A 25104-nucleotide genomic window follows, 5' to 3' on the forward strand; every position below is an offset into this window, starting at 1 on the left:
CATGCTGTTACATGGAAATGGTACAAGCTCCTTACAGGCAGTAGTGAGTCATCTGTACTGTAAAGCATTGTGCTAACCACTGCACTACTGTGCTGTCCAGGAGATGGAGAGATTCAGAAAGGGAAGAGCCAGAGACAGACCAGAGGAGAGTGAGAGCAGGGCAGAAATTGGCAGCAGTGATAAAGTTCTGCACAAATGCAAGAAACAACACCAGCACAGTTGCCGATGTACCAGAGGAGATGAAGAGAAGGCTTAAGTGAGACTGAGACAGATCACTTCCCACGTGAGTTCCCAGTGCCACACTTTTAATCTGTAGAAAGTAAAGGGAATTGAGGCAGAAGTTGCTCAAAGTGAAGATGAATTCAGCCAGGGGAAAGGGTATGCTGGAGGAGGGAATCTTGTTCAAGGGAAAAATGTAGGGTGGAGCTGTCGTGAAATGGAATGTCCATGTTAAAGCTGAGCCACTTAGAATCAGGGAACTGGAAACTGATGAAATGGTAGGGTAGAGGGAGATGTCAAAAGTGTATTCTGCTCTCCCCTGAACTGAATTAAAGCCACAGCTCCATTTTACAGTCCAAGGTTTGCCCACTAGTCTAACTTGTGAACATCCTTTATCTACACTCAGTAGTCACTTTATTACATACTTCAGTGGTCATTGAGAGTATCTTTGTAGCCTTCTGCTGCTGTACCCATCCTCTTCAAGATTCAATATGTTGTGCATTTAAAGAAACTTTCCTGCACACCACTGTTGTAACACATGGTTATTTGAGTTACTGTCACCTTCCTGTCAACTTGAACCAATCTGGCCATCCTCCTCTCACTTCTCTCATTAACAAGGCATTTTTTGCCCACAGAACTGTTGTTCACTGTTTCTTTCCCCACACCATTCTCTGTAAACTCTACAGACTGTTATGTATGGAAATCCCAGGAGTTTCTTGGTTATACAAACCACCCAGTCTGACACTAACAATCACTCCATGGTCAAAGTCACTTAGATCACATTTCTTCTCCATTTGGATGCTTGGTCAGAACAACAGCTGAACCTCTTGACCATCCCTGCATGCTTTTATGCATTGAGTTGTTGCCAAGTGATTGGCTGCTTAGATATTTGCCAGTATGATATGTATAGGCATACCTAATAAAGTGCCACTGAGTGTATAAATAGACAAATTTAAGAATAGATTAAAACAATCAGGTTACACCAGTTGTGGCCTTTATTTATTTCAAGAAAAGTCAGTGACCTGCAGGAGGGATGGGTTTTACCTTTAAGTCAGCTTTACTGGGGAGCAGAGCTTGTCGGAGCTGAATGAGCCATCATGCTGATGCAGCTCACTGCCACCTGCTGGAGAATACAGTGACTGCAAGTCCATCCACATCAAGACAGGGAGTCATACGTCTACCATCTGGGACTGATGCACAAGGCAGGGTTATCTTGGTCAGAAGGGCCTCTTTCTGTGCTGCATGATTTAATGAAGCTATCAAATGGGCATGTTAATTGGTGTTGTTTGTGCCTGAATGGCATCTAAATATCATTTGTACATCTGGAGAGGACTGTACCCACTTCCCATTGAAGTCACATCAATTGTGAATTTAGACTTCCAGTGGGGATTCACCCAAATGTCTCTTTTGGTTTCCCATCACTGTACATCCACCTGATGATGCCACAACCTCCTTTCTTTTCTGTAATTGGTCACAAGCTGGCATTTCAGTCACAGGGGTTGGTCAGTGAACAACACAACTTCTGTGTGCTCTTGCGACAGCTTTCCTCTGTAAATGTGTCAGTCATATTTTAACAGGAGAGAAGCAGAGTGAGGATGTATCAAAGCAAAAATGTCCCACCTCCCCCACTTGCTTTAGTGTTAGTGAAATTTTTAAACATCTCTTCTCACTCCTGGGAATTTCTGGCCTCTGAACATTCACAGTGGTGAAGAAACATTTGGGATGGTATCAACAAATCTCTATACTCAGGATTTCTGTACTCTGCAGTGCCAGCCTTTGTTTGGTGTGATTGTAGCAGTTGGCTGTCATACCTTCAGACATCAAAGCCATTAGGAATCCCCTCATTGCTCCTATTCCCCCAGTTAAGAACTTCCTTAAAGCCTTAAGTGTTAGAAAAATTCAGAGAAATAGTCAATGTTTCAGGTCTGTGATCCTTCATGGAAAATGGGAGAGAAGCAATGTTTTTAGATGGAGGGAAGGTGGGCCTGATGGTGTGGGAAAGTATGTCTGATTAAATGAGTCAAAAATCTGCTTGTTTCAGATTTCCAGCATCTGTAAATTTCTTCTAGATTCACTCATAAAATCTGCCTTTTATCAGCTCCCTGATGGTCACTGAGATTAATTCGTTAAGGTTTGCTTGCAGGGCTCTCTTGAAGTACCTTGGAATGTTTTGTGTTTTTAAGGACATGATTTGTTTACCCGTGCTAAATTAAATCTCTACCAAGATGCAAAAAAAATACGGATGGCATTGTCACAGCTATAGGGACGACCTCAGTCCTGACCTTGGCTCATTTTCCCTGTGATAGCATGGCTTTCCCTCAGGTCCTCCGCTTTCTCCCACACCCCTCAGTTATGCTAGTTGGTGGGACTTAGTATAACTAACTAAGCACAGTACATTACACCTGAGCCGACATTCTTTAATAGCATGCTATCTTTTTTTGTCAAACCCAAATCAGCAATGTAATCAGAGTTTAAAAGTTTGAAATACTTTTAGTTAGTTTCAGCCAATCTTTACGTACAAAAATACATCATACAATACAAACAACTGGTTCAGCAACATGCCCCTCTGCTGGCTTGGGACACATGGTTCTAAAAGAGAATTTAAACACTTTCATTTATTTCATCATCTTTGCCTCCAACTTCCACCTTGGCCTTAAATTTACTTCAGCTATTTTGGACTTCTCTTTCTTCATGTCTCTGACTCCCACAGCTATCTTAACTATACTTCCCACCCTGTCTCCTATAAAAATGCCATTCCTTTGTCTCCACCATTTCTGTTCCCTGGATGAGGCTTTCCTTTCCTGGACAATAGCAATGTCCTTCCTCAAAGAACAAGATTTCTCCTCCTCCACCATTGATGCTGCCCTCTCACACATCTCCTCTATTTCTCAGACATCCACCGTCACCCCATTAACAGGGATGGAATTTCTTTTGTCCTTGCCTACCACCCGAGCCTCTGCATCCAGCACATCATTCTCCGCAACTTCTGCCAATGAGACCCCAGCAACAAACACATCTTTACCTCCCCCCCCCCATTATTCATAGGATCACGCCCTCTGAAAAGATCCTTGTCCTTTCATCAAACCCCACTAATCTCCCTTATGGCACCTATCCCTGCAAGTGGAAGAAGTGCTACATCTGCCCATTCATCTTCTTCCTTGCTTCCATTCAAGCCCCAAGCAGGTGAAGCAACACTTAACCTGCAAATCTGCTGACGCCATCCTACTGTATCCACTTGTGTTCTTCCTCCTTCCCTTTCTCCCATAGTCCACGCCCCTCGCCTATCAGACTACCTTCCACATCTTTCATCTTATGCTTCAGCTTCACTTAACACCTAGCCTAGTTTGTCCTCCTCCCTCCTCCCCCCTCTTTTGGCTTCTTCCCTTTCCAGTTCTGATGAAGGGTCTCAGACAAAAACGTCAACTGCTTATTCATTTCCATGGATGCTGTCAGACCCGCTGAGTTCCTCCAGCATTTTGTGTGTGTTGTTGTGGATCTGCAGCACCAGTAAAATCTCTTGTGTATACTCTGCATTTAATGGTTCACAGATTTCAACACAATTTAATTGGATAGATGTTTGGGTTTACTTAGGCGTGAAAGTTGCTGTCTAAATGCCAGCTTTTGTACAAACCACCAGTGGGGTGGTGTGGTAGCATAGCAGTAGGCACAATGCTTTACAGTACAATTCAAATCCTGCCACCGCCTAGAAGTTTGTACGTTCTCCCTGTGACTGCGTGGGTTTCCTCCGGGCACTCCAGTTTCCTCTTTCAGTCCAAAGATGTACCAGTTGGTAGTTTAATTGGTCATTGTAAATTGTATTATGATTAGGCTCAGATTAAATCAGGAGTGTGCTGGACAGCGTGACTTGAAGGGCCAGGAGGGTCTATTCTGTGTTGTATCTCTACAAATCAATCTAAGTTCAATTCTCCATTATGGAGCGAAAACTTTCCATGCTGGTTCTTTCCACATGTCGACAACATGCTGTCTGCTGGAACCAGCCCCTGAAAAACGGGACAGACATGACCCAACTAAAAGGATTTACAGGCACAGGATGCCAAATGGAAAATAAAAGCTACTCACATTAGTAACACCATCATCCCGTTGATGAAAGAAAAATGACATTACATGCATAGATGTAGTAACCCTGGAAACAAGAGGAAATATACATACAAGCAGGATTTCACACGTGGCTTGCCATATTACAGTGTGTATTACAGAGCAGTAAGGAAGTTCTGCACCACTTCACTGTCTCCCATCTAATTGCTAACGTTATTCAGCATCAAAAAATATCAATGTTCCTTTGCTTAAATAAAAACTTACAACACTCGCAAACAATAGCATTCCAAAGCACAGAAGGAAGACAGACACTGCTGTACTATATGTGTGCACTCGTGTATTGAACAAACTCTCCAATTCTCTTTCCCTTTAAACACTGCAAATTTCTGCTACATATTCTTTTCAAGTTATTGATGATACAGTTAAGAGACAAAGATCCAAAACAGGAAGCAAGAAAGCCAAGGTGAGCCATCTTACCTTGAAAGCATTTCATTGTAAGATGCAGCTTGTTCATGCATTTTACTGTTAATAATTAAGTAACAAATTTATTGACTTAGCACTCCAAATGCAGAGGTATGTAGGCTGGCAGCAGATTTAAAAATCTTCTGGGGCTGAAAATGCAAGCTAAGCATAATGAAACATTACAGAAAGAAATAGAAATGGGTCATGAAAATATCTTGGTAGACAAGAAGCCATTCTTAGGAAACTGGACAGTCAAGCAAACAGTTGCTTTCTTGTATATCTCTGTACCCAAATTATATTTCGTTGCACTCAGAGGTTAATACTGGCGAATTCTTGTGATGTGCAGTGTCTACCCTCGAATTGTGGAAGAGTGGAATGTGTAACACTGCATCTACAGAGTAGTTGATAGAACATCTCAATTCCATCCTGATTATTTGGTGTAGAAACAGTTGAGCGCTTTGTTTATTTTTTCCACTGTGTCCCCACAGGAAACAGCCACATTCATTCCAGTGCAAAGTTTCCAAACCATACCTATAACTCTTCTCACAGATGACTGTCATCATGACGAAGCTCCTGAGTGACCATTGGGGAGAAGAGCCAACAGCATGTATGCAAAGTGCACCATCTTCGACAGGACACATACATGAATCAATTTCAAATTACAATTATTATCAAAGTATGTATACTATAAACAACCCCTGAGATTCATCTCCTTACAGGCAGCCACAAAACAAAGAAAGCCAACAGAACCCACTTTTTTAAAAAAGAAAACACCTAATGTGCAAAAAAAAAACAAATCGTGCAAACCAGCAAATAACATTCAGAACTGAAGTTCAAGGAAGTGAGTCCACAGCTGATTCAGGAGCCATTAAATCGCAGTTCAGTTTGGCGCAGAGACAAGTAAACCTCACGGAGCAGCAAGCTGAACTCTGGCCTGTTCCTCGCCTCTGGCCCAAACAAACTGTCCTTTTCAATCTGGTCTGGCACTCGAATCAGCCAAACCTCAGGTCAATAGGTCTCGGGCCTGTACCCAGTCTTTCCACTTCAACCTGGTGCTTAAATTGATCATATCTTGGGTCTTCCCAAGCCGCACTGCCTCAATTTTGCCTCGGTTCTGCCACATCGAATCGCCTCCGTCCACTCCAGCAATGCTCAAACATTGGCTCATTCTCCACTCATGGATCTACACTCCACTGTCGCGATTCGACTCGTAACCGCCTCGCCACAACTGTCCTATGGCTTCAAGACTTCAGTCTGCACCGCAAGAAAGCCAGGACATATTCCAAAAGGGAAGTTCCAGGCTATTGATTGTATCTGAGAAAAAGTGTGATTAAAATAGTAATTTATAGCTTTGCTTACTACCAGCAAATTGTTGCTGTGCTTCACCAGCACCATCTTAAATCTACCCTTCCCATTCTATTAATCTAGTTTAATGGAACAGTTGTTGTATAGGCTAAGTAACAGGAGGCCCTTGGAAAATGTTGCAATAGTAGCATTTGCATTAATATCTCAGCTCAGCATCAGCTCTTGTCCTCTTGGAATGTTTTCCCATGTTAGTAACCAGCACTGGTATGCTTGCTGTGTTCTGTGGCTAACCATAAGAATGCATTCACCCAAAATAAGTGCATCAAGCTTAGAGTCTAAGGCAGACAGAAACTGATGACAAATACAGTGAAAATAATCCATAAGGAAGCTGAACGACTGTCAGGAAACTTGTCTGTTGCAAAGGTGACTCAGAGACATTGGTTGGAGATGGTTCTCTCCAAAGCTCATTGATAGTTGGCAGTTTCTTGGAGATTACTGATCTCAAGTGACAGCCACTATCCTAAGTCCACTTTCAAAATAATGACTGCAACCGTTCGTGACCCAGTGATACATACTAAACCAGATTTCCATGCTTCCTACCCACATGCCAATCAACAGGTGGGTATCTGAGGAATCACCATAGATTCTGCCTTACTGACTAGAGAAAGTTAAATCAAAAAGACAAGATTTATAACAAAGATGATGTGAATCACAGAATGCCTCATCTCAGTCTCAGTCATCACCAGATCTAGAGGCTCACGTGATCAGTGGGTTGGAAAGAAAGAGCGGGAAAAGAAAAGTAAACAGGCAATTGCTGGAATAGGTGTTGTAGGGGAGAAAGAAACACATTCTGGCTACAGAATGATCAAGTTATGCAGTTATAAAACATTTAAATGGTGCAATTAAACACAAAACATCCCTGTTTAATGCAAATATTATTTCACGCTATGAATATAATGCTCAGGATAACATTAAAATTGATAAAAAGGCACTACAAATACAACTTACAAAATTGTACACGTGTTGAAATAATATTGTTATCACAGCAATTTTAAATGACACCAAGATCTAAAGGCCAAATTTAAAGAATAATAGGTCACACATTAACCGCCTCCTTCTTGAACCAGTTACGGATTTCATTACAGGAGGGCAAAAACTACAAACCTCTGGTGATTACCTCCCGCCTGCAGAGTTCAATTATAAATAGGGTGGACTGATCAAGCAATTAAATAGAGTACAAGATACTATTACAGTACAAATGCAAAATACCATTGTTTCAATATAAATTAGTTTAATATTGGCTAGATGCTGTCTGCACATTAGAAAAATCATAGGTGCAAATTATTCAATTTTTATTCAAATCTTGTTAACAGCAATAACTTTTATTTGCAAAAAAAAACAAATGTGTAGTCTTGTATTTAAAAAACTGAGATTACAAAAAAGATTCACTTTGCCAAAACGTGAGATATGTAACAGAAGCAGAGTTAGGCAGAGAATAATTTCTGAGGACCAGTCATAAAGACAGAACAACAAATTTTAAAATTACCTCAGAACATGTTTCCAGTAAGGTGATCAATAATCTTTATACAGTGCATAAAACTTGAATTTTTTTTTAAACAACTGAAGAGATATTGCACAACCAACCCAGTATGGGAGCCAAGTACAGTTGTCACTGAATCCAGCTATCAATGGTGTCAACATCTGTAGAAGCAGCAGAGGCGCAAATTTTTCAGCATGAAATAAATATACCTTTAACAAGAACTTGCAATGTTAAAATAGACACGTACTTAAAATGTTATATTACAAAGATCTAATGCACATGCCATCTTTTTCAAAAAAAAGTCCTCCCTTGGGATTTATTTCAGTCAAACAGTAGTGACAGGATTTTAATAAAGTGCATTCTTGCAAGATTTGCTAGTGAAGCATTATCTGCACCAAATACAAAATTAACAAAAACATCTGCATTCATTCGAAACCAAACCCACAGCGCAAATCTTCGGGAAATTTCATTTCTTTTTCCACACTGACAATTTACTAAAAGAATTATGCAAACTAAAAACCCACAATAGTGTTTACATAATACATAAATACCAAGCATCAATTATGTGCTTCTGATTGGCAATTTTGTCTTTCCAAGACCAATGTCAAAATTACGCAAAATGGTTAAATATTTAGTTCTTTCAGCACAGTCTGACAGGTTGCACAAAACTACGTGGATCAGATTTTTGGAAGCTTTGGTGCACTAATGACAGGGTTGGTCTCTTGCAAATATTTTCTTCCCACAGTCTTGTAGTCATATGTACATTCATGAGTCTCGGCATAGCGATGAGTTGCGCAAAAATTGTTTCCACACCTACAATTTGAGGAACACAATTTAGTGCTCAATCTGTATTAATTTTAATGTTGAAGTACACATTTATGAATATCTGATTTCTTTACTTGAAAAACTATTAGGAAGATTCTTCAAGTGATATGCAAAATACACTACTGTTAATATTGTACTAAAGCTTCAAATAGACCATATTTTTTGTACTCATTCAACATGAAACAGTCTTAAAACACAAGGGAACGGAGTATAGTTTTGGAGGTAGGGCAGGGGTCAGTAAAAGAGCAAGAACCATTTTCTTACTCCTTGCTTCAAGTTTTAAGAGATGCTATTAATAAAACATCCAACAGAAGCTTTCAACCAATATTGGAGTGCTCTCAATATTTGCAATTATTTTCTCCAATACAAGGCCTTTTAAATATCATTAATAAATCAGAGCATTATTTGAAATATTACTAAAATGACACTACAAGTTCAGGGAGATGAAATGCCTTAGGGAAGGCATGAGTGTGGAGCAATACACTGCAACAAATCAGCTGACAGTGAGGAAGCCTATTAAAGCCTGCAGCGGGATCTGCACCAGCTGAAAAAAATGGCAGATGGAATTTAATGCAGACAAACACGAGGTGTAGCATTCTGGGAGAACCATCCAGGGTAGGTCTTGCCCAGTGACTGATAGGATACTGTGGAGTGTGGTAGAACAGAGGGATCTGGGAACACAGATCCATAATTTCTTGAAAGTGGTGTCACAGGTAGATAGGATCGTTAAAAAAAGCTTTTGGCACATCAGCCTTCATAAATCAATGTATTGAGTATAGAAGTTGGGATATTAAGTTGTAATTGTCTAAGATGCTGATGAGGACTAATTTGGAGTATTATGTAAAGATTTGATCACTTACCTACAGGAAACATGCAAATAAAATTGAAAGCGTGCAGACAAAATTTAAAAGGATTTTGCTGGGTTTTGAGGACCCGAGTTACAGGGAAGGTTGAATAGGTTAGGACTTTATTCCCTAGAACACAGAAGATTGGGAGAAGATTTGGAAAAGGTGTACAAAATTATGAGGGGTATAGATAAGATGAATGCAGGCAGGCTCCCCCCCCCCCCCCCCCCCCCGCCATTGAGGTTGGGTGAGACTACAACTAGATGGGTTAAGGGTTAAGGGTGAAAGGTGAGATGTTTAAGGGGAACTTCTTCACTCAGAAGGTGGTGGCAGTATGGAATGAGCTGCCGGTACAGGTGGTGAATGTGGGGTCAATTTCAACATTTGAGAAATTTGCATAGGTACATGGATGAGAGGGGTATGGAGAGGGCTATGGTACTGGTACAGGTTAATGAGACCAGGCATATTAATACCTTCTTCCACTGGTATACAACTGCCCTGTAGATTTAAATATCCAATCAATACTGAGGCTGGGAACACAGCATAAAACTGCTCTTTCATTTGGCGACTGCATACACACACTTCAGATTGGCAAGTCAAGTCAAATTTATTTATTTATATGGTTATTCATTTATCTATTTATATGGTTATATACATTATAATCATGTAATGTATATAGAAACAAGACAACATTTCTTCAAACCAGTATGTAAAACATAGTAGTACACATAACACAATAACTTATGAAGGCAAGGATAAAGTGTGGGAAAGGAAAAGGCATTCTGCACAAAGTATCTCAAAACAAGTTTGTGCCCTCACAGGGCACTCCAGCTGAACTGTGGTATTTGAGCTGAGACAGTTTACTACTAAAGATGCCTGAACTTTTTATTCTGTTCACAGCATCCTTACCAGCTTGGCATTCTACAATACACAATGACCAGGATAGTTTAAAAGGAATTAGGAATGTGTACAAAATATATAACTGAATATTAATAAGGTATTACTTGCTTAGTTCTTGTATTTAGTTTATCCTAATAAGGTGTAATGAGCTGAAACAGCTATTTATTCCTAAATAAAGTACTTAAAATTAACTAATGGTCATTTTTTTGAAGTGGGAGTAAATGGCCAACAATTATTGCTTTTTGATGCCCTAAGCAATTTCACATTATATCTGAAATAGAAGCATCACTTTTTTCTCTCTTCATCATTCACGTCATGAAAGGCAAAAATATCTACAAAGTTTTGACTGTAAACATTTCAAGATATAATCTATTCAATAACATCAATCCCTCTACATTCAAAGGATAATCACTGAAAACAGTACCTGCATTGCAAACACTCAAAAGCATATCAACCAAAACCCCTATGTCCATTTAAAATTACAAGCAATAAACTGAAATATAATTTGGAACTTCATCTCTCCCAAGAACATTCTGCCCAAGATTTTCAATGCTTTGAAATTACTGTCTGTAAAACCCCTAATTTGTATTGCATGTATTTCAAATATTTCAATACTTTGGGAATGAAAGAGTGACTTGAACATACATGGAGTTTTTCCTTATTTAGATTTAAATGAATAATTTTGGTAGGTTAAAAAAGAAAAATGTAAATTCTAAACTGTAAACTAAAGGTGTAAATGGAAAAGCTATGACACTTTGAAAGATACATATCTAGAATTTATATCTGGTCTTTCATTTTCAACTGGCCTGTTGTGGTCTTTATTTTAAATTACACATTAATGTGTTAACATGGGAAGTCTTGATTCCAACTGCCCAAGACTGGAAAAGAACAAATGCCAAGTTTCTAGTCTAGGAAAGTACAGTCAGCCCTCCTTATCTGCGGGGTATTGGTTCCTGGACCCCCAACGGATACCAAAATACATGGACACTCAAGACCCTTATTTAACCTGTCTCAGTGCAGTGGACTTTAGGACCGGCAGAGCTCTGAATCCGCAGTGTTTCTGTTCCATTGACGAAAAACAATCACGATTGAAAATAGTGAAAATAATAAAACGATTGGAAAGAGGTGAAATGCCATCAGTCATTGGAAAAGCGTTAGGCTACAGTCAGTCCAACGATAGGAACAATTTTAAAGGATAAAGTGAGAATAATGGAGCATGTGAAAGGCCCTGCCCCGATGAAAGCTACAATTATTACTAAGCAAAGCAGTGCTTTAATTATTGAAATACATATGTTTCTTAAGTGCTTTATATGCATAGAGAGGTAAAATATATATTATATACTAAGACAAATGTTTGACTAACTGATGCTAAATAATACCAGATATATTTGCTCCAACTTACTTAGTAAGAGAACTTCAGTTTTTTTATTTGATCCCGATCCACGGTAACCTATGCATATCCTCCCGTATACTTTAAATCATCTCTAGATTACTTATAATACCTAATACAATGTAAATAGTTGTTATACTGTATTGTTTAGGGAATAATGACAAGAAAAAAAGTCTGTACATGCTCAAACAACAACTGCTGGAGAGAGAACTTCTGGGTTTTCCCAATCCATGGTTGGTTGAATCCGCGCATGCGGAACCCATGGATAAGGAGGGCCAACTGTATACCACAACCAATTATGCACCTGAAAGACATGTCTACCTCAGCATTTGACCAGAACAAAAATTATACTAACCTGCACTCGTAGCTGGTCGCCAATCCAGTTTTCTTCCCACAAAGAAAGCAGTGCTTCGTAGTTTTCTTTTTTGTCTGGGTTGGAGCCTTTACTGGTGGAAAATGATGTGCAGGGGTGTCTGATGTACCTAATGACATTTCAAGAAACAAAGAGGCAACATTGTTTACACTGAAGAGGAAATATTACTGAGAAATCAAAAAAGGACACAAACAGTTGAGAAATGAATGACAAGACAACAATACTACCAGTACTGATGAGAAGTCTCAGACCAAACCATCGACAATTAATTTTCCTCCTATATGCTGCATGCCTCACTGAGTTCGCCCAGCACTTTGCATGTATGTGTCTGTTTTGAGTTACGCATCAGGGAGATGCTGAAAATAATTCCCCGTGAAATATTCAAGGTAGACAACGATTCTTAGAAAGTGACTTTTCTAAAAATCTTCCTTTCATTCTTAATGGTAGATTGTCGCTCAATATAAAGTATTCTATACAAAAAAAAACAAAAATTCCATTTGCTCACTATAAACTAACTGCAGGCAAAAACTTGAATAGATTTTTCTCAGATTACTACACTGGTTATTTCTTAAGTGGAATAAATTCTATTCCAGTAATGCACATTAGTTTGCAGAGTTGAGACACTGACAACCCTGAATCATTTTAAGGGACCACTTAAGACAAAGATAAGAACTCTGAACTTCTCGAAAAATCCTCACTGCTGCCATATTTTTTTGAAAACTGCACTTTGACCTTCTGTAGTCCAATGGCTGAGTCCCAAAATGCTACGTTTTCCAAGCTTATGCTAGAAATTCTGCAGATCGAATGTCTGGCTCAGATGATGCAGTGTTTCATCCACGTCAGCGAGGAGGAAGCACGAGAGGTTTCAGGTAATTTACATTCTCTTAAAAAGCAAACAAATGTTCTAAAATTTGGATTTTTTTTGTAAATTATGTTTTAATAGCTTAATGAATCTTAATAGTTGTAGCTTTGGAAGTACTAACTCCACACTAAATGGAAGAAAAGATTAGCTATCTTTAATGCCCATACATACACAGTGACAATACGGGAAGTGGTTCTGAAAAGAGCAATTCCAGAACTGCATTTTTAAAAATCTTTTTCCACAGCTCTGAGGCATTAATAAAAGAATAAAACAGATGCTTAGAGTATGGATTTATCCAGTTGGTGAAATAACCTTTTTTATGTTAATCCCCAAGCCTAACCAGTTAGGAAGCTATAACACATGTAAATTATATTTTCAAATTATTAATAACTAACCTGGAAAATGTTTTATCAACATTTAATGCAAATTAACCCAAATCGTCACACATTGAGATCAAACTGGTCATTCATTGATGTTAAAAATGTTATAACCATTTTATTATTTTAGACAACCACATTGTACACCCTTATGTCTCCATCTTTTGAGATTTATTTAAATGGAGGCTCCCATCTTCTGGTCCTTTGAAATCTACATTCCATTTTGCTTTGGTAAATGATCATTGATATGATCAAAATGACCTATATATCATGTGAAAAGTTGAGATCTTCTTTGTCTTGTTGGAGGGGAATAGGCAGTAAGTAGTGTGGATACTGAAAACAGAATTGATTTTAACTTTCAACTGACCCTTGTAAATTGACAACAACGATAGACAAGGCTGGAACTTCAGCCTCAAAAAAATTAAATGTACAATTCACCCTTATTATTCTTTAACAAGTCAAATAGACATTATATGGTTAAAAAACCAGCATCTGTCAAATTGTACCTTCCTTAACTTGCTATTGCACCAGCTAAGTTAAAGGTGAACTACAACATTAAGAACAGGTTAAGATTGACCGGGCAGTTAAGATTGACTACAGCTAAAATAAAGTCGGAGAAGAAATAAACAAAATAAAACTACACATTAAAAAGTATCACCTTATTAGATGACTAGGCTTACCTATTCTCCTTCCCATTGTTGTTGGTCTGCCAGTTGCACAAAGTCCAAGGGGAGACTGGAAGGAGAGAAAGTATTGTACCCTTTATACACCAGAAAATTAACCACTGGAGTGAGATGGTGTGAAGATACAATGATTTGCAATCATTTAAAAGTTAATTATTTCTTGTCCTTCTTAACTTTGTTTTAGGGCAGAAAACATGCTATTATAACTTTAGAAAATTTTCACAAGGACAAATAAGGTACAAAAGTAAATAAATAATTGGAAGTGTTCACAACAATAATATAATTCATTCAACATATGAAAGAGGATTCTGACCTTCACCCTAATCCAGATTTCACTGGAATGGGCTACTTCTCAGCATGTTCATTACTTATTTCCCCTCACTAGTCAACTCTTAAAAAAATTCTGACCTACAAATTAATGGAAGTGAGAGCAGGTAACAGCTTGAGGTTAAGACCTTAGTCGATTACAGGGCAACAATCTTTTCCCTTCATTAAAGTCTAGGTAAAGAAATAGAGCCAGAGTGGCAAGAAAATAAGTTCAAATTACAAGTCAAAGTTAACCATATAACCATAACAGCACGGAAACAGGCCATCTCGGCCCTTCTAGTCTGTGCCGAACGCTTCCTCTCACCTAGTCCCACTGGCCCGCACTCAGCCCTTAACCCTCCGTTTCTTTCCTGTCCATATACCTATCCAATTTTACTCTAAGTGACAATAGTGAGCCTGCCTCTACCACTTCTACTGGAAGCTCATTCCACACAGCTACCACTCCCCGAGTAAAGAAATTCCCACTTGTGTTACCCTTAAACTTTTGCCCCCTAACTCTCAACTCATGTCTTGTTGTTTGAATCTCCCCTACTCTCAATGGAAAAAGCCTATCCACATCAACTCTATTTATCCCCTTCATAATTTTAAATACCTCTATCAAGTCCCCCCTCAACCTTCTACGCTCCAAAGAATAAAGACCTAACTTGTTCAAACTTTCCCTGTAACTTAGGTACTGAAACCCAGGTAACAAATTTAAATCCAAATAAAAGAAATAAAAAAAGGGAAATAAATAAAAATCAAGAGTGAAAATGATAGAGGGAAAGAATGTTTGTAAGTAACTGTCCTCCAAAAGAGTATTTTCAGGCAATTAGTAAATAGTTCTACAAGAGATGGGGCTGTACTCGACCTTAGGAAATGAATCTGGGCAGCTTCAAGGTTGTTATGAAAAAGGAAAAGGTTGGTCCACCAGTTACGGTCCAAAATTGGAGGAATTGTTATTAATGATAATATGTTATTATGATTTTAATAACATAACAGAAGGGTCATTGCAAGTAAACTGGCAACAAAAGCTTGCTGGTAAAATTACATCAGACAATTAGAAGTCTTTAAAAAGATTCCAGGGCCACTATGATCTGGTAAAAATGAAAGGCAAAGGTGGAAAGATTAGACAGCTTTAGATGACAAAAGATACTGAAAGGCTTGATCAAGAAAAAGAGCAGAACAGGTAGAGGCAAAAACAATCGGTCATGTGCCTCAGAGAAAATAGAGGTTATAGAAGAGAAATTAAAGAAGAGGGCCATTAAATATCCTCAACAGGAAAGATTACGGAGTATCCCACATACTCTTATAAATATATTCAGAGCTAGAGTGTAGCCTGGGAAAGAGCAGATACCTTTGAAAACCAAAGAAGTACTTTGTGTGTAAAGCTTTGATGTGGGAGAGGTTCTAAATGAATATTTCTCATCTATAGTTACCAAGGAGAAGGTTATGAAATGTAGCAAGTTTAGGGAGTGATATGCTGATATTCTGGAGCATGATAATATTGAGAATGTATTAGATATCCTGGAGCACATCAGGGTCAGTAAATCCCTAGGGCCGAAGGAAATCGATCCCAGATGCCATGAAAAGTGAGGAAATTGCGAAGGTTCTTACAGAGATTTTAGCCACAGGTGAGAAACCAGAGAATTGCTGAGGTAGTTCCTTAATTAAGAAGGGCAGCAAGATTAAACCAGGTAATTATAAGCCAGCGAGCCTTACATCAGTGGCAGGGAAACTACTGGGAGAACATGCTGAGGAATAGGATACGTGTACATTTGGAAAGGCAGGGGCTGATTAGCAATAGTCATCGTGCCTTTGGAGTGCAGGAAATCCAATCTCACTAACTTGATACAAATTTATTTTAAACTAAGAAAATTCCCTTCACCAATTCTTAATCAGGAATACTTTGCTATTACTTCATCACCACAATCAAAACTGTGGAAATGACTACTGAGTATCCTTGCTTAGCAATTTCTTAGCTTAATCAGGACCCTTCAGCCTTTTCCATTCTGGAATAAAGAAAATCAGTCAGTGTAATCTCTCCTTATAATGAAATATGCTCCAATTTAGGCAACATGCAGGTGAATCTGTCTGAGGTGCAATCACATCCTTCCTGTAGTGTGGCAACCAGACCTGCACACAATACTCCAAAGAAAGGCAAATTAAACCAAAATTGGCTCAGTTTTAAGAAGTACAAGGGAATGATCATTAAAAAGGCAAAAGATGCTGAATGCTAGAATACTGAAATATAAACTAAAATTGCTGAAATCCTCAGACAGCAACTTCAGCCTGACTGCTGAGCATTTCCAGTTGCCATTAAAGCATATTGGGTATTTGCACGACCACAAGACTGTCATCGGTGAAGTTCCACAGTGCTCAGTACTTAAAGCCATGTTACTTGTGATGTATATTAATATAACATAGACTTAACTGAAGGGAGAAGAGACAATAAAGGAAGCTTGCTCGTAATGCAAAAATTGGAAATGACAGTGAGGAAGAAAGCATTAGACTACAAGAAGATAGCAATGATCTGGTTAGCTGGGCAGAAAAGTAGTAAACAGAATCCAGAGAAGTGTTAAGTATTGCATTGGAGGTGCAACATAATAAAGGAACACACAATAACATAGCAGGATATTGAGAGGCATGGAGAGAAATGCAACTCTGGAAAAAGGCAGGACTCTGATCAGATGCAGCAGAGTAAGTCAACAATGGTTAAATGGCTGAAAAAGTACATGGAATACTCTGTTAGTCCTAAATGTAAAGAGATGTGCTTGAGTTGCATATAATACTGCTTAGGCCAGTTTGAATACTGCAATCTGTTCTGCTCAGCAAGGTGCAGGAAAGGCATGGTTGTACTGTCTTGGAGAGGATTCAAGAAGAGTACGAGTTGGAAATTTGTAGCTGTCAGGAAAGATGGGATAAGCTGCGGCTGTTTCCTTTGGAAAAGTGGGAAAACTCCATTAACATGTATAAAATTAGAGGGGTCTAAACAGAATAAAAAAGTTTACAACTATTTCTCCATAAAATGGTCAAAAATAAGGGGGAAATATTTAAAGAAATTGGTAGAATAAACACTGCAGTGAAAAAGTTCATTAAAGCAAAGCTGAATTACAAAAATGATACTTACTAGACAAAACTTGGTACATATTACCCTAACCACCTGGAGAAGACACAACATATATCTTATACTATCAATAAGTGTATTCTGATGATGTCAGATAACAGCAAAGTTATCTGTGCACTTCTTAAGATCCCTTGGAAGATCATGCAAACTCACCTGATTAAATTCACCCAAAAAAAACATAGAAATCCATTTTTATAGATGAACACAGGCAGACTTTGGTACAGCAGGAGGAGCACAGAATAAATGGAATCTTTTGCCAAATTGCCCTTGTGTCTGTGTTACCATTGTACAGGAACTTGGAAGTACAAACTTAAGTCAACCTGTGTGCATTTTTTTTATGGCAGTGAAATAGTCACATTCACTTAAACTAATTTTAAATCAAAAGTGAAATTCACTTACAGCAAATGCATTTGAAGAACGATCTGGTGATGCAATGCCTCCAAAGATCTCTTCCTGAAAATTCTGAATGCTAGCCGGTAGTGCAATACCAGACAGCCACTGTCTGCCTGCCCCACAATTACTCTGCACACTCTCTCTGGACGTGCTTCGAGCCAGCGAAGCAAATGTGCCAAGATTTTTTGTAGAGTCCAAAGGCTCCATCATTGCTTTGTTTACCATCTCAGTCATCTCAGTTTGAGAAATGTTATCAGTTTTCTTTCCAGGAGAATCTAGTTTAAATCCTCGAAACCTGCTTCCCCTTGACAGGGAAACACTAGGGAAACTATCACCATCCCGAAACAAGTGTAGCAGCTGTTGTGAAACAGGAGATGTTACGTTATTTATGTCAAAAGTCTTCTGGGGTCTTTGAGATGCAAGAGTAATTAAGGAATTATGAGTGACTGCTGCAGGATATCTGGTGGGTGGCATTACTTTATCTTTTGGAAGTAACTCAGCAAAACTTGATTTCCCAGATTCCATTGGAACACATCCTAGTGGATTTGGAAAAATGGGTCGAATAATATTTGGTTCCATAACATCATTTTCTGGAGCCTTAGACTCTTCCTTGGCCTGTTCACTGAGGGAGGTTTTAAGTTCAATTTCATTCAGTAACTTGGCCTCTTCTGCACGATCAGCATCTATGGACAAGGCAAGGTCGTTTGCAGAATCGTCAGGTACTCTTCTTTCTTCTGAAAGAGTCACTTCATTATCTGTGGATTTTAGTCCTGAGCCACCTGCTGTACAGTCCGTTACAAAATCTGTACAAATTGTTGGAGCATCCCTATAGTCCTGAGGAGCAAGTGAAGGAAGCATTTGCTGCCGCGGGGTTTTCAATTCTTCCTGCAGAATTCTGCCTGGTGATGGAATAGCACTCTGAAGCAAAGGAGTCAGGTCGGCAATTTCATCGTCCTTCAACAGGAAACCGCTGGAAGATGATGGAGCCAAGCTGATACCAGAAGCAAAATTGGGACTCAACACATTTTGGTAGGAAAAAGCTGGATGCTGATCAACAGGAGGTAGATACAGTGTATGATTGAGGGGCAGCGTGTTGTGAGGGAGAACACGGAAAAGGCGATGACGAGCTGCAGTAATTGAACTACTCGTTGGTCTGGGTGCCGTGGGGGGCCTTGGCTTCACCTTGGCAATTTTCTTGGGCTTTTGCAAAAAAAAACACAGAAAATGCAGTTAAAAAAAATCAGTGAACAATATATTTTCCTCAAGTATTAATCAGGACACAACTGAAAAAAAAAGATCTTTTTATATAACTATAATGCTTTTTACAACATATTTAAAATTATGTTCTTGATTCACTTACTAAGACAGACCGATGTTGGCGTCAGTGAAAAGCAGAAAATCTGCCTGCCATTCTACCAACAACATTGAATAACACTTTGAAGACAGTGTTTTCCAGTTTGCAAAAAGGAACAACTGTCAGTTAAACTTATAGGAAATTTGCAGATTTTAAACAATTTCAAAATAAAAAATTATTTAAACAAACAAAAAAAGGAATAGATTGAAAGTGTAGATAGTGCACATAAAGGAAAACAAGCTCATGACTCATTTTTTTGTAAATTTCAGGTGATGACCCACAGGATTTTAAACATTGTGCTTGTAGCCTTTTCCTCAGCTTGTACTACTTCCAATGTTTAAGATTTCTACTCTGTGAATTTTTCCATTAGCCAAACTACTCATTCCTTGTTATTTTAATTTACTTTTTTCTTATCAACAGCAAGGAGCATTAACAAAACAACTCCATTTAAATTGACTATCAATTAGCAATTGATGTAACTTGAGAAGGTTTTGTCTTGGTTACCATTTCTGAAGGAAATCTCACTGCCTTCGGTAACTAAGTTAAAGAGTACAGGTTAGGGACATTCAAAACATTAGGGAGGGCTCCATTTGATCTAGAAAGTTACAAATCAGAAAAAGGAAGGTTCATTAGAGAGAGGACTGACATGTGACATAAAAGCTTAAATCCAGATAGGATCCTTATCCTGGGCATTTTTACAGTACAGGACAGGAGGTAACTGTCCCAAAAGGCTGTAGCAAATTGCACTAGTAGCCAAAGAGATTAATAGGGAGGTAGCAAAAGATTTTAAGATGGGGTGGGATCCACAAGAAATGGGGCGGGGGGGGGGGGGGGGAATCCAAAGCAGAAAGAGAGATCACAGTATAAACTGAACCAAGGGCATAAAGGATCAGGAAAATAAAACTCCAAAATATAAATATATAAGCTGAGTAAAATTAAAGTGAAAAGAACTGTTATTACAAATAAGTGAAATTGGCTGTAAATTCATGCCCACATTTCAGTCACTAGCACTGAACATAGAATACACTGTGCAATGAATTCTGCCTCCTAAAACTGAAATGGGAGATGACAACCTATGTAGCATATTTAGTGCTACCAACCAGGTATGAACTTCTGTTTTAAATGCCTGCAATAATCAGGGGAATTTGAATGCACAGCAAGGAAACTGAAACCGTAGATTAAAAACACAAGATTCAGCAGATGCTGGAAATCCAGAGTAAAACACCTACAAAATGCTGGAGAACTCAGCAGGTCAACCAGCATCTATGGAAATTAATAAACAGGCAATGTTTCAGGCTGAGCCCTTCATCATGACTAAAAGGAAGGGTAGAAGCCAGAACAAGGTGGGGAGGAGGGAGTAGTACAGCCTAGAATCTGATAGGTGAAGTCAGATAGATGGGGGAGGAAGATGAAGTGAGAAACTGAGAGATGATAAGTGGAAAAGATAAAGGACTTAAGAAGAAGGAATCTGATAACAGAGGAGAGTGGACAATGGGAAAAAGGGAAGGAGGAAGGGCACCAGAAGAAATGATAGACAAGTAAAAGGAGAGGAAAATCACTGCAAATTAGAGAAATTGATATCGACAAAAAAATCACGAGGAAATAAACATTGCCACAACATAAAGTTTTACTTTCCATAAAGTGATCTTTATATTTTTCCAAACCAAAATGCAATACTTCATATGTTAAGTTTGCCAATTATTCATCCCTCCTGCAAGATTACTGTCTTGTAATTTGTTACAGTATTGAATGTGCCCAATGTAATGTCATCCATAAATATAAAAATATTGCTAAATTGAAATTGTGAGCATCCATTACTCCATTTACTGCCATTGATAACAGCCACCCTTCACCCTACTATACATCTTACTGTAACTCAACTTCTATCCTAACCAATAGCATCTCAGTTGCCTTCTCCAAGTAGAATAGAAATACACAGTCAACAAGATCTGGCAGTGGTCAGGAGGAGGATATTAAATTGGCACAAGGAAACAAAGAGAACTGTCAGAATAGCAATCCTTGTTAATCAATCTCAATTTTGGGAAGTCAATGAAGTGGGGATTTCGGTGATATGGTGGATCTGTATGTATAAAAGGAGGCCATTTGGTTTGTCATGTTACTTCCTGGTCCTTTTCTGCAGTCATGTGAATTACTATCCCTCAAGTATTCATTAATGTTCTTTAGATAACCTGATTAATTTCCAACAATCTGGAAGTTCTTGATGCAGCTAGGACATTTGCAGTGTTTTAAAATGTTAAAAACTGTGATGCATTAAAGTGCCAACTAAAAGCATTAAAAAAAAGTGAAATGATAGAATTCTTTATTGAAGGGCACGCAGCTTGTGTCCAAGATCATTATTTTTGTGAATACAGGTAGTTCTGCATAACACTAATTAGATTTAACACTGTAGGCTGCAATGTCACAGCACAATCAGGAAAACCTGTTTAAATCTGTACTTTGAGGACAATAACAGCCTGTTGTGCTAAACGTAACTTTTTATAATGGGGTGCTTCTTAAGAATGTGGGTACTGTGTTATAGCAGAGTTACCTATAGCTCAAGTTTTGCATTCACTGAAAATGGCTGAATAGTATTATTCTCAATTTATGGACAGACTGATCACTGAAGGTAATTACAGAACTTCTAAGGTACTTGTAGATGACACAAAGTTGGGAAGAATATTCAATAATTTTATGAAGGAGTTATACAAATACTGTAAGAGTTATCCTTGATATTTTCCAAAATCCAGCATCATTATTATTTTAACACTGATGATTACAGTTTTTCATTTTATGAACTGGTCCCTCAAGCTTTTTTTAAGCTACGAATATTGAAATGTTGATGTGAAAGGTTAGACTGGTTTACTTGCCAAACCAAGGTATTCAAATCCAATCCTCTCCAAGATGGATATTTACTTTCCATAAGGACTATTCTAATCCATTGCAGTTCAAAACATGATGACTCAAATGGGAAACAATATTTTTCTCACCCTTCTCCTGAAGATGATGTTGTCTGCAGAACACTGAACTTCACTGCTGGGTTAAGTAGCCTTGTTTAGAGCAGTAGTTGTTTCTAATGCCCCACAAATTGAGCAGGAGAAAGTGCGATCACATCTTTGAAGATTGTATAATAATCCAGCTGAAGGAGTAATTTGCATGTCTAGCAAGGGCGAACCCAAGCTTGATTTAAAAAAAACATATCCCAACTTCCAGCTACTGCTTAGACACCTTGACAACAATCAATTGTAATGCTGCTACTTCAGACATGACACTTACAGGACAACGTAATAACAAATCAAGGGCTGCAATTTGCCTAGCACAACAGGTCTACAGCAGATGCAATCTCACTAGCCCTCCACTCGGCTTTGGAGCTTCTGACAATACATATGTTAGGTTTATCAATTACAGCATTCAAAACCATCATACCCTCAATACTTATCAACAAGCTTCAAAACCTGGGCCTCCATAGCTTTGTCTGCAACTGTATTACTGACTTCCTCATCAGGAGGCCACAGTCAATGAGGATCTTCTTCACTGACAGTTAATAAAAGTACAGCTCAAGAATGCATGCATCACTCATTGGTCTACCCTCTCCACACTTATGACTGTGTAGAATGACACAATGCCTTCTATAAATGTGCCAATGATTTCACTATTAAGGTGGTGTACAGGAGTGAGATAGGTTGAGTGGTGTCGCAAATGACAACTTTGCACACAATATTAGCAAAATCAAGGAATTGTAGACTTCAGGAGGAGGAAGTCAGGAGAACACACATCAAATGTCATTGAAGGGTCAGCAGTGGAAAGGGGTGAGCAACTTCAAGTTCCTGGGTGTCAACATCTCAGAAGATCTATCCTGGGTCAAATCCACTGAGGCAACCATGAAGAAGGTAAGCCAGTGGCTATACTTCATTTGGAACTTGAGGAACATGTCACCAAACACCAGCAAATTTCACAGATGTATCGTGGAGAGATTTCTGACTGGTTGCATCACCATTGCATCCAATGCACAGTATCGAAAGAGATTGCAAAGGATTGTAAACTCAGCCAGGACCATCATGGACACAAGCCACTTCACCAAAGACATCTTCAAAAGGTAGTGCCTCAAGAAAGCAACTTCCCTCATTAAGGATAGTCACAATCTGGGACATGTCGTCTTCTCATTACTACCATCAGGGAGAAGGTACAGGAGCCTGAAAACCCACACTCAATGTTTTAGGAAGACCTGCTTTCTCTCCAGCATCGGATTTCGGAAGGGTCCAAGAACCCATGAACGTTACTTCACTATTCCTCTTTCATAATATAATAACCATGCCAGCCTGAAAAAGTCACTAAATAAATTATCAACAAATTACCTGTACTACCAAAGGAAAGAAAATGCTAGACCAATGTTACACCACCATCAAGAGTGCTTACTGAGCTATTCCACGGCCACACTTCAGAAAATCTGATCACCTGGTTGTAATTCCACTTCCTGAGTACGAGCAGAGACTGAAGATTGCCGTACGAGTAGGAAGGACCAAGAAGGTATGGACAAGGGAAGCACAGGAGCGCTTACAGTACTGTTTTGAATCGATGGACTGGACCGTATTCAGGGATTCATCTTCGAATCTGGATAAGTCTGCTGTAGTTGTTACCAAAACTTCATTAAAACCTGTGAGTTTGAGAGTGTGCCTACGAAAACTTGCTGATATTTATGTTTTGTAACTTTTAGCAATTTTTATGTCATATACTGTGCTCTTGTCACTAAACAAATTTCACAACATACACTGGTAATACCAAACCTGATTCTGAGCTAATACAACTAACGTCCCATTTATTTCATTCATTTTTAGCAAATTAATCATTTCCACATTCCCCATGTGACCCAATTTCATTTTATAATTTAGTTTCCTCTGGATACAGATCTTTCAAACCCTACAGGCCACACCCTTTCCCTCTTTATTGATTTTCTCAATTTTATCCTCAATATTACCTCCCAGTTGCTAATCTTGCTAATTTTATAGTTTATTGTCTTCACAACAGAATCAGCCTGAAAGGGATCACTAAGATCAACTATGTTGAAGAGTGACTCCTGACAGCCTCAGTCTTGTTTATCAAGTAAAGAGAGCTAAATGATTATTTATTTCCAGCATCTGCAGATTCACTCGTGTTGCCTGTAATGATAGAAATCTACTGTACAAGATCTAATCAATAATTAGCTTTCCCTCTAGTTACCTTCTTACTGAGGTTCATATTTTCCATCTTTGCCTTCAGAAGTTTCATTTTGTTCATAGTGATTGAATTTTCTAATATCTGCTGTCCAGATGGAGACTCCTCAGATTCATCTTCATCGTCAGCGTAAAAGTTGAACATTGAGCCTCCACTTGAATCAGAAAAAAATATTTAATATTAAAACAAACAAGTTTCTTCACATCAAAGATGATGCAGAAACAGAGGTTGTGTTGAAATCTCCCCAAGTGCAACTGAAGTAAGTAAATGTAGCCTGACTTTAGAAAATGAAAGATTAGTCACTAATGCTCTTCACATATGTGGCTGATACTAAATTAGTAAAACAAAGGGTGAGGAAATAATACCTTGTCAGAGTCATGCACATATTAAGATTTTATAAAAATTGATCATCTCCTCAAAAGAATTCCTTTTGCAATTCCACTCCCACATGGAAAACAATCACAGCCAAGGTTTTCCAGATTTAATGTAAGCAATTCAAGAAATAATTGCTAAATATCGGTGTTGAATCTCCTTGAGTCCAGTTATATAGTTTCACATTCTACTCATTTTCACACACCTCAGGGATTCGGAGAGTGGTGTTAAAGTGCCATCCCCACGATCTACAACTCGAAAGAAATTTAACTGGTCCCCTTCACGATATACTAGAAAGGTCACTTGCTTGTTAGAAGGAATCTTATCCCAGATGTCATCTCGACTGGTCTCCATGTACTCAGCCATATCTCTTGTCGGATCTTCCACTGGAACTGCAAAATACGGATTGAAATAAATGAAAATATTTTAACAAATCGCAGAGGATAATAACAGCAAATTTCTTTCCTTAAAAAACGTGTGGAACAGCTGGGTTCTTATAATATTCTGAAG

At 38.5% G+C, this 25104-nt stretch overlaps 1 protein-coding gene across 3 annotated transcripts in view; it reads right to left on the reverse strand.

Moving 5' to 3' along the window:
- Positions 1-6944: 6944 nt before the first annotated feature.
- Positions 6945-25104, reverse strand: part of zfand4 (zinc finger, AN1-type domain 4) — a 50868-nt gene continuing 32708 nt past the window's right edge. For 2 of the 3 annotated variants that reach the window (XM_059946289.1, XM_059946290.1), the window contains 6 exons: positions 24800-24986; positions 24229-24376; positions 17667-18860; positions 13835-13889; positions 11898-12024; positions 6945-8395 (listed from right to left, as the gene is read on the reverse strand). In XM_059946289.1, coding sequence (XP_059802272.1) covers positions 8260-8395; positions 11898-12024; positions 13835-13889; positions 17667-18860; positions 24229-24376; positions 24800-24986 — 1847 coding nt within the window. In that variant the 3' untranslated portion in view covers positions 6945-8259. The remainder of the gene's footprint in view (positions 8396-11897; positions 12025-13834; positions 13890-17666; positions 18861-24228; positions 24377-24799; positions 24987-25104) is intronic. The other variant, XM_059946291.1, reaches the window with a different exon arrangement.

The sequence above is a fragment of the Hypanus sabinus genome, chromosome 21 (genome assembly GCF_030144855.1).
Source record: "Hypanus sabinus isolate sHypSab1 chromosome 21, sHypSab1.hap1, whole genome shotgun sequence".
NCBI classification, from domain to species: Eukaryota; Metazoa; Chordata; class Chondrichthyes; order Myliobatiformes; family Dasyatidae; genus Hypanus; species Hypanus sabinus.